This window comes from Hoplias malabaricus, chromosome 5 (assembly GCF_029633855.1).
Source record: "Hoplias malabaricus isolate fHopMal1 chromosome 5, fHopMal1.hap1, whole genome shotgun sequence".
Classification (NCBI taxonomy): Eukaryota; Metazoa; Chordata; class Actinopteri; order Characiformes; family Erythrinidae; genus Hoplias; species Hoplias malabaricus.
The window spans coordinates 24995440-25006778 of record NC_089804.1 but is presented as its reverse complement, the minus strand read 5'-3'; the positions used below and the strand labels follow the sequence as shown (position 1 = coordinate 25006778).

The 11339-nt window shown below is 41.9% G+C and overlaps 1 protein-coding gene across 1 annotated transcript; it reads left to right on the top strand.

Moving 5' to 3' along the window:
* Nucleotides 1–315: 315 nt before the first annotated feature.
* Nucleotides 316–11297, top strand: vamp3 (vesicle-associated membrane protein 3 (cellubrevin)). Its single transcript, XM_066672242.1, has 5 exons — nt 316–622; nt 6328–6415; nt 8460–8618; nt 9965–10016; nt 10174–11297. Coding segments are annotated over exons 1-5 (318 nt in total). The 5' UTR covers nt 316–620; the 3' UTR covers nt 10191–11297.
* The last annotated feature ends 42 nt before the right edge of the window (nt 11298–11339 follow it).

The window sequence follows — 11339 nt, the reverse complement described above, 5'->3', positions numbered from 1 at the left end:
AACAGTAATTTGACTTTAGTTTGACTAATTTGGCTTTGACTTTAATTAAGTCAAATAAATTAATAAATAACATAGTTACCAATGTGCTGCCTGGGATAATGTTTTTATGATTGTTTAAGGCATTTTAGGCCCAAAATGCAGTAACACAAGTGCACCACAAAACCTATTGTGGTCCTTTGGCCTGTGGTGATCTGTGTGCTGTTGTACATTAATAGACGACTATAATAATGAAAGAAGTAGCCATAAACACGAGTTCAGACAGTCTGGATTTCTTACGTCATAAACAAGAGCAAGCAATGCAGGAACGTGGCGGAGGGGAAACTGAGACTAAAATCACCACAGGGACCAGTCTGCTAATTGCATACTGATATGTACTGAATGCGCGTGAAGGTGTAGAGTTACATCAAAACCACATTTATGGCATTAGATTTTGTTGTTGTTTGTTTGTTTTTTTAATATGTAACTTTGCTGAACAAAATAAGTTGTAGGGTTTTAGTGGAGAAACGGGACACTGGCCCTTTAAGTGACTGAGACAGAAGCTCCGTGCAGAGAGGAACAGTAGAACTACAGCTGAGCTCAGACTCCACTCAGGGCTTCTACAAAACACAGCGGTTACAGTCATGTAAGTGCACTTCCATCGATTCTGGGCATGTGCTTGTGTTTTTAAGATGTGTATCATATGAATCCACATCGTCAAAGTTTCTTACTGTTTTCAGACAGCTGCTAAAAACAACGCCCAAACTTCCCGAGGCCTCCCGGGCAACAGGTTAGCATAATAGCTAACATTAGCCGGCTAGCTCAGGGAGTCGGTTGGTTTTGGTGTACAGTAAGTTTAAGAGTCTTTAATCAACTAATCAGATATTTAGCCTGGGTTAGATGAAGATATTCAGTAGTTTTTCTATATCTGTATGCGGGTTATTAGGCATCAGTTACCGGCCGAATTTGCATCTTAACCGAATTTTCCGTTCCACCTTAATAACTCCCGCTGAATTTAAGGTGGAATTCGCCGAGTTTTCGCTCGTCATTAAAGCAGACCCCGCATTGTTTATTTTCGGGAGCGCTGTCGCCTTGTTGGGTTAAAGAGCCCATACCGTGGAAAATTTGTCTTTACTCCGTTTTTTAAGTGAAAGTGTTTAAATAAACGTTGTTGGATACATTTTCTAAACGTATCTCGGTTCTCAGTGCAGTTATACAGAGTTAAGCTGTTAAAACAGCCAGTTTGTAGCTCGTTGTTTGTTTCAATGAAAACACGTTATTTATAAACCTGCAGTGCTCAGGCTTCAGACGTTTTTACATTTTGTAGCTACACAAGACCTCTCAAACTTAAATGGACTTTTTATAAGTGAGAAGGAGGAGGAAATATGTTTGCAGCGTATTAGACGCTGTGTAGTAGCTTATATTTATATTTACACGTATAATTGACATTATTTACATATATAAATATCGATCTCTTTTCCGGCAAAGTTTAGAGTTAGGAGCCAAACCCATATCTTCCAGTAAAATCCATTGAAACACACCCTGATCTGACCACGACTAAAGTGACCATCATATATTATGGACCAGCAAGTCCAAGGCCTGTTTAGTAGGAATATCACTCGGCTCTTTTTCATCTGAACACATTTGATATGAGGCTAAAGTATCCAGCTAAACCGAGAAACCCTGCTTTGTGGAATACCTCCAAGGCCTGTCACAAATGATTAGCTTTTGATTGTTTTATTTATCTGTTTTCAGCTTGTTTACAGCTATCTGTTTTTTCTTGTTTCTGTTTCACTGAGACGTAAATGTAAATGTTTGGTATATAATTGGCTGAAGGGTTCTAGATTAAGCTAGGTTTATAGCTCGTATGAACAGCTACGATCTATTAAAAGACATTTAAAACGGGTATGTTTTTTCAGGATTTATACACATTGTGCTGAAAGCTTTTTGATGACTGAAGGGACATCCATTAATTAGTCCATAGTCATGACATCTCTTTATTTCACAGAACACTGCATTTTACAGTACCATCATGAACCTGACATCAGATAATTAGGTGGTTAGGTACTTACCCACTATCAGCAAATGAAGATAATGTTCCAGAGCTCATAGATGCGCTTTCAATTTGTTTTCCACTGATTTCATTCTGCTGTCCTCTCCATTTGACACATCCTGCTTTACACCATGCTGTGACTTTTGTTGGCCTGGCATACTATTGCTAAATACTTTACTTTAGTAGATTTATCAGAGCCGAGAAATCACCGTACTATGCAGTACTTTGATCCTGGAAAGCAGCAGCTGAATAACCCTTGTTTATATTAAGAATATGTGCTTGCATGAATATATACTTACATGAACAACCTTTGGATTAATCTCTGACAGGACTTTTGTGCAGGTCACAGGTGTTTAAATCTGTCTTATCCATTCAGACTATGCATGTAGTTGACATATTTGTTGTAACATGGAAGTGCAGAACATTTAGACGATGTTAGGCTACTGTTCTCTGAGATGTATACATGGAAAACATCATCCTTACATTCCCACCGCTGTGCATCCCTAACGATTACCTTCCTCTTTGGAAAACAAGCGGTGTCAGTGAGGCTTTCAGTGTATGCAGCCGGAGGGGAGCCCATTGTACAGGTCTAGAGTGCTAGCTGATGAAATAGCGCCCTTATGACACGTCCTATTGTGCTGGCAGTGGCAATGACAATAAGCACAGCTTCTCCAGTGGCACGCTGAAAAGGCCAGCAATTTGACACTTCATAAACAAGCCCATTACTGTATTCCTAAAATTATCAACACGTGGGCTGCCTTGACCGGCTTAGAAAGGTGTGCTCTCTATTTAGTCTGAGCTAAGCTTAAACCCACAAAGCCGGGAGAGATGGTGACTGCAATTATGCTGAACTTATGCTGGGTACCCTTGGCATACAGAAGAGTAAATTGCCTGCAACAACTCCAAACAGTGTGTTGCAAACCTACTAGAGATAATGAGAGTCTATGGAGACATTTTGAGGGTCTAGCAGAGCTACTGTCTGCAGGCTAATAAATACAGCAAAGTTTGCATCAGTGTGTGTCTTACCTCAGTTGTTGATCTGATTTAACCTCTACCAGTATTGATTTAATTTAAAATCTGCATAATTAACTCAACTGAAGGGTTCATTCTAAACATTGATTCATTATCTGTAAGCGCTTATCCAGTTCAGGGTCGCAGTGGGTCCAGAGCCTACCTGGAATCATTGGGTGCAGGGCAGGAACACACCCTGGAGGGGGCGCCAGTCCCTCACATGGCAGCACACACACACACACACACTCACACCTACGGACACTTTGAGTCGCCAATCCACCTACCAACGTGTGTTTTTGGACTGTGGGAGGAAACCCACGCAGACAAAGGGAGAACACACCCCACTCCTCACAGACAGTCACCCGGAGGAAACCCACGCGGACACAGGGAGAACACACCCCACTCCTCACAGACAGTCACCCGGAGGAAACCCACGCGGACACAGGGAGAACACACCCCACTCCTCACAGACAGTCACCCAGAGGAAACCCACGCGGACACAGGGAGAACACACCCCACTCCTCACAGACAGTCACCCGGAGGAAACCCACGCGGACACAGGGAGAACACACCCCACTCCTCACAGACAGTCACCCGGAGGAAACCCGCGCGGACACAGGGAGAACACACCCCACTCCTCACAGACAGTCACCCGGAGGAAACCCGCGCGGACACAGGGAGAACACACCACACTCCTCACAGACAGTCACCCGGAGGAAACCCGCGCGGACACAGGGAGAACACACCACACTCCTCACAGACAGTCACCCGGAGGAAACCCGCGCGGACACAGGGAGAACACACCACACTCCTCACAGACAGTCACCCGGAGGAAACCCGCGCGGACACAGGGAGAACACACCACGCTCCTCACAGACAGTCACCCGGAGGAAACCCGCGCGGACACAGGGAGAACACACCACACTCCTCACAGACAGTCACCCAGAGGAAACCCGCGCGGACACAGGGAGAACACACCACACTCCTCACAGACAGTCACCCGGAGGAAACCCGCGCGGACACAGGGAGAACACACCACACTCCTCACAGACAGTCACCCGGAGCGGGAATCAAACCCACCATCTCCAGGTCCCTGGAGCTGTTACTTTGACACTACCTGCTGCGCCACCGTGCTGCCCTCATTCTGAACACCTGTATTTTAATAATTTAATATGTTGGAGTATTTACAAGATCTATTTTTATTGTGGTCTTTATTAAACATCTGCTGGATTTGCAGCCTTGAGATCCATTAATAAGGACTTGGTGAAAATGTGCTATTTTTTAAAAAAGATTTCTTCTTCCCCAAAAACCTTCCATCTTCATATTGCATTATGAGAGAGGGAGTTTCCTAGTCTTCAAGCTAGAAACTTTCACTTTAGTGGTGACTGTAACACTGCAGGATGTGAGTAAGAGTGGTTGTGACAGATGTAGCAATAGTTATGTTTTTAATCTTAACTGAGTGTGCCTTTAATCCGGTTTAAGGACGCGTGTATATAAGGTGACCAGTGTTTAATATTTTGTCTGTGTTCTTTGCAGGATGCTTAGCTCATTGTTTGACTGATCTCAGAGATGTGTAGCGCGAACACGAGCATATATTACTTTATTAACAAAATGTGGAATACAGAACTTGTGGACGATCCCTCTCTACAGTTGTTGCCTCCATCTGTATTTTATTAACCTTGCTCTGAAAATATGCTGCTTATCTTGGTGGTGCTAGCCTTACTGTCAGAGAATGGAACATCACATTACTCACATGACTAACTGTGTAATGGGCTGCCTGTGATGGAGAGGGCAAAGACGACACAGAAACCAGACCGTGAACGAGTTTGGTTTTCCTGAGCATTTTCCATAGTATTTATTGAAAAAGCCAAAATTTATAGATATAATCCTGAGTTCCAAAATCTATTTTGCTGATTTAAAAAATACAGTACAGTACAATATGTAAGGCATTTGTTTTACAGGGGGGAGGTAGGGCAATGTCTGTAATGTTGGACAAATTCAGACAGGATTAGAAAATATGGCCCTGCTTAATCCAAAAAACCCCAAAAACAAACAATACACAGCTTTTTAACTAGTCCAAATGTTTAATTAGATTGTAATTATTGTTGTACCTCAGTTTTTCTTTTAGACAGGTGAGATTTTAGGCTAAATCCTGCGCTGTGAAATGCCTACCTGCTCGTATCTTCAGTCTTTTGCTGAAGTACTTGTTGCATTCCTGGAAAAATTCCAGTTCATTCTGAAGAGTCCCTTACACACTTCCTCTTGCTACTTCCTTAGTTTGTACCAGACGTTAGATAGAGCACTTCCCTTTCAGGGGTTTGTCTCTGACATGTTATTAAACACATTTTGAGAAATTGCTCTTTGTGCAATCCATATTTCACTTCCCAGATGTCTCCACAAATATCACTCCATAAATCAAGGCATTTAACAGATTTTGCAACTAACTGCTGTTTACTAAGATGCTACAATTAGCAGAGAGAGAGAGAGAATTAAATAATTGCGTCTTTCAGATTCAAGAGCGATTTCAACCTACCTGATTTTAACAATAAAATCTCTGACAGACACGTTTCCTACTCTGAGACCAAATAATAGTTAAAGGTAAATGCGTTTAAGATATGGGCCAGATGATGGCAGTATAGCACCACTTATTGTATTCACCTCTCAGTCTCATCTGCCTGTGCTGTTCATATAATCAATAAAAGCCTGTTTAAACATATCTTAGCCTACAACATACACATGGCTGAAGCAGTGGTTTTAACAGCAGCAGGGTAGATGCAGTGAAGGCAGTGTCAGTGCGAATAAATCTTACTCTGTTATGGATGTGTCTCCAACTGTTTTTGTCAGCAACTTATCACTGTGCATCAAATTTTGTCCCTACCTCTAACAGGCACAAAGTATACACTTCACCTTTTTATTGTACATTTAATAATTATAATAATACTGTAGCTCTACAAGCCTTTGGTCTTTGAGTAATGTTTGCAGTATACAAAACACGCTGACACACTATAGGCATTACGTGATATCGTCACTGATTACTGGATGATGAGGAAAACATTTATTCATCCTATTTCCTACAGAAAATATTGTGACTGGACTGGACGCTCACAGAGTGCAAAACATTAACACTGTTCAGAAGTGGTATACTGTGCAACAGTGTTTTCAATCCTAGGATAGTTAAAATAAAATATTAGATAATTGAATAGTAGTGCTGTGCTGGTGCTGTACAGGACCAGGCGTTTGTTTCTCTGGTGCCAGTGTTCTAATAGACTCTTCACTATACTCCACAGGTCTGCCCCAGCTCCAGAGGGTCCTGGTGCATCAGGAATGCCGGGAAGTAACCGCAGGCTACAGCAGACCCAGGCTCAGGTGGATGAGGTAAGACCGCTGTGACTACTGGTCCTTCTTGGCCTGTTCGGTCACATGTAGAGACTCTTGAGGGTTCGCTATGGCTGTGGCATCACCAGACGTTTGTCGTAGCCGCCGTAGTGCTTGTGCAACTATTTCCTTCACATTTTGTTTGCCCAAAAGTCAGCAGAAGCTCTGAACTGTGTAGTTAAATGCCAGCTAGTATAGCTCTCTGTTCTGGCAACTACACCCGAATGTCTAAAGTAGCATTAATAGTCCATAAACCTCTTCAGTTATCTGTGATAATCTTTCAGTGAACACTTCCTAGGTAATAAACTATTTAGAGCAGGCTCTGTAGATTACTGGAGTAACATTTGCTTTCATGGCTAATTTTGTAAAAGCTGCTCAACGTGAATATCCGGAATCAGACAGTACACAAGGAAGTAAAACATTGTGGCACACTGTGTGTATAACTGTGCCCCTTAGGGTTAATTTCATGAGTGTAAATTTTCCATAGTCACAGATGTCTGAATTTATCCCAGACCCTTGTACCTTCTTCCCTACTATGTTCTGCTCATAACCTATGCTTCCTGCTGAATGCTGCTGTGGAGCACAGTTCAGTTTGGGACATGTCTGGGGTCTGCAGCAGCCTCAAAGACCCTCAAACCTTCCCATCAGCCCCGTGCACTCACAAAGACAGCTGCTGATAGGCTCCCAGCCTTTTATGTAACTTGTCATCACCATGGTTATGTAAGTGAAGCATGGGCCTTGCACATGTTTCCCTGTCCCACTCGGCCCGCCTTAAAGTGGGCAGAGCTCTGTGCTGGTGTCTCTTCCGTCAGCCCGTTTAAAGATCACTGGAACATGTGGGTTAGTTTCACGCTTGCCGAGGTGTTTTGTGTCGTTTCCATGTCTGTTAGTTATGTAACATCCAGTGGAAGGTAGCTCAGTCTCATAAACCTTTTGTAAGCACTGTGGGGAGTGGGGAGTTTTGTAGCACACATTGAAAGTAGATTAAGAGATATTGTTGTATGCAGTAGGGCAATGTACCTGCAAACCACAATTTGTTTCTTTTACACAGGGGGTTGTTTTTGTTGATTAAATTGAAAATTGTAGCCACTGGAGCATGTCAGGATTTGACTAAGCCTCATGATCTAGTTTTTCCCTGTCATGCTCCAGTGTTAAAGATCACATGGTCAGATACAGTGAGTCCTACATCAGCTGTCTTTCAAGCAAAGGTTCATTAGTGTCCGTTCTATTGTACAGAAAAGTGTTAATGAACGCGCTGTTGTTTAAAGCTGTGTAGCCATTTAGTCTTCTGGCTGACACTCTGGCACAAAACAGTGCTCCTAAATCCTGCTCCTGTGCTTAGAGTCTGGTAGCATGCCCAAACTCAAACGCCAGTTAGTATTGTTTGGTGGATAACTATTTTTCATGTTTTATATATGCATTGCCATAAATGGTATTTCTGATGTCAAGAGGTGCAGAAATAATGAAACGGTATGAGCTGACACAGCAAAAGAGATTTGTATTTTTTTATTTTTTTAATAATAGTAAGGCAAAGACCACCTAATATTTGTGTGTGTAACTGAATTAACTGTAAGTATCTAAGTCGAGTTTCTGTTTTATGTGCTTGTGTGCCAAGCAGAGCAAATTTAACCATGCAATGTGTTCAGATTAAAAGGATGCATTCATTAGTACTGCAAGCAGTTTGAGAATTGGAAGTGATTTATTTTGCAGGTCCTGCTCTCTCGGTTAAATTTGGATCAGAGTATCCAATAAATCTCAAATGTTTAAAGTCTTTAATTCCTAATGTGTGTTTTTGGTAAGAGTAAAATGATGATCAGAGGGGATTCTAGTTCAGGGTAAACGTATATATCGGAGCTTTCAGTGTTCCACAGGATCAGCGGTGCTGTATTTTGTAATGTCTTAGCTTTACTCTGAGCACCATAAAATCTGAATAATTAATTAAACGAGACCAGAGACAACATGTCTGCCCAGCTCGGAGAACTGAAATCACATGTTCCTTCTCAGTATGTAGTATCTGAAGTGCTTTGTTTTTGGTTTCATCCAGGTGGTGGACATCATGCGGGTGAATGTAGACAAGGTGTTGGAGCGAGACCAGAAGCTTACTGAGTTGGACGACAGGGCGGACGCGCTTCAGGCCGGAGCATCCCAGTTTGAGACTAATGCTGCCAAGCTCAAGAGAAAGTACTGGTGGAAGAACTGCAAGGTAAATAAGATTTAAAATAAGGGAATTCTTCTTACTACCGTGATAAATTAATACATGATGCAACTTGGGATATCACAGGTGTTATCAGTATTTCTGGAACACTGACTAAAATATAGAGATTATTCATTCATTCATTATCTGTAAGCGCTTATTCAGTTCAGGGTCGCTGTGGGTCCAGAGCCTACCTGGAATCATTGGGCACAAGGCGGGAATACACACTGGGCATTCACAGGGCAACTCACACCTACGAACACTGTTGAGTCACCAATTCACCTATCAATGTGTGTTTTTGGACTGTGGGAGGAAACCGGAGCACCCAAAGGAAACCCACGCAGACACAGGGAGAACACACCACACTCATCACTGACAGTCACCCGGAGGAAACCCACGCAGACACAGGGAGAACACACCACACTCCTCACAGACAGTCACCTGGAGGAAACCCACGCGGACACAGGGAGAACACACCACACTCCTCACAGACAGTCACCCGGAGGAAACCCACGCGGACACAGGGAGAACACACCACACTCCTCACAGACAGTCACCCGGAGGAAACCCATGCAGACACAGGGAGAACACACCACACTCCTCACAGAATATAGAGATATAGCCCAGAAATAAAGAGCCTGTAAACAACACTGCAGTGTCAATGTGAATATTAGAGTTAGGAGTTTGACACAATTTGATGATTTACCTGCTCAAACCCACCTGATTCAGCCTTTGAAAATGCCAGGTTTAGTGGGTGAGGTTGAGTAGGGGAATGACCAGTCTGTGCTAGACATTTTAGCTTTACTCTTTTGCCTATCGCCCACAAATAAGAACAGCAATAATGTGAACTTGTAAGAAAATCTTTTAAATGAGTTAAAATTGTGTTTTGAGGTATGCTAACTAAACTACGCTGGCCTGATGTTCTTGTTTCTTGGAGACAAACTTACTTAAATGCCATGTCATTTCCATGAATTAACGTGAACAAAAGGCTATTAGGAAACGTGCCTAGCTAAAAATCATAGACCACTAGAGACACACTTGAGTGTGTAATGATTAGCCATAATATTACCACCACCTCCTTGTTTCTGCACTCATTGTCCATCTTCTCAGCACCACTTTGTAATTCTACAACTGTAGACAATTTCAACCTGTTCTTAAATGGTCAGGAGCAGGTATGACTTGAGTGGCAGATCATTCTCAGCACCGCACTGACACTGTTAGTGTGGATTGTGGACAGTGAGTGTATAAACAAGGAAGTTGTAGTAATGTTAGGGCCAATCTGTGTATATCAGCAACATTTATTAAGTGTGATCTTCTGGGGTGTTTTATAATGCACTTGTGTTTGCCTTTGACAGATGTGGGCCATTTTGATAGCTGTGCTCATAATCATCATTGTCATCATTATCAGTGAGTACCTCAGTTAATTTATTTATTGGAATGTGCTTGTTGTTTTAGCTCAGTGAAGTTAACTGTCAGTTCACTTGTCTCTGACTTGTCTATGAATGTGCTTTATACAGAAATAAGCCATGTATATTTGTGTATGACATTTGTATTTTTGATTTAGTTTGGAACAAGGCATAAAACAGCAGGAAAGCAGCAGAGGAATGGCATGGTGGTTGTGATGGGAGAGTGGAAAAGATGATGATGAAACAGAAGAGTGTTCTTCCTGAACTCTAAAGTTCTTCAAGCCTGCTGAAGCGTATTTTGTAAAGTATCCTCAACACTTTTTTTTTCTTCTTTCTTTTTTATGTTTTTGGTTTTTAATGATATTGATTTGGATGTTGCTTACAAGTGAAAACGAATGCTTACAAATCTCACTCATTTTCTCTGCTTATACTTTATTGAAGTTAGCTTCCATGTGCACTCCGTGATGTCACCAGTCATGCCTACCACAGTGGCCTTACTCTTCAGTGATGAAATGGCATAAACAGCCTCTTCACTGTGTAATAAGGCAGCAGGATTCATCTGTACTTGGGTACATGTATAGTTGATAGAAGAGCAGTTGAAATATACTGACCAAACAGTGGGCGAATGTGAGTTGTTTGCAGTCACCTTCTGCTTACTAACACACTCCCACGAGAGAGCACAATGGCTCTGAAAAGTTGGGTAACAAGTTTGTTATAAAGTGTTGCCTGTTTTATAGTGCCTTGTCGTTTTTTTATTGCCAGCTGAGTTTAGAACCAGGGGAGGAAGGCCTTATTAGAACAAAACACAAGTGCCATTAGAACTTTGCTGTGCCTTTAATACAGACGCTGCTGGTATAATTCACCCAGCAACATAATGGAGAACCTCATTCAAACTGTGCCTCATACCTGCATTTCTTCAGAACTAGTGTTTAAAAAGGATTTTATAAATATTGTATGACAATAGACTTGTAGTGGATAACAAGACAGATCTGAGTAGAATTAATTTTTCTTTTTTTCAGTGTTTAGTAATAGCCTCTGCTGTGCTGTAACGTTTATGTCACTGATATGACTGTAAGGCATGGCAAAGCTCTTTTTTTTTCCTCCTCTTCACCACAGTGCCAAAACAGCAACTTTGTTTATTGTCTGTGATTATATATGTGCCTTCTTTGGAATGTATGTAAATTGTAAACAAATAAATTGTACACAGAGCTATATGGGGAGCCTTCCAGACTGATGTGCTTATTGGATTTGTCAGCTGCACATTTAATAAATATGGATTTAATAATTGTCTCTTGTTTAGTCTGCTGTTTTATTGTTTGTGTGT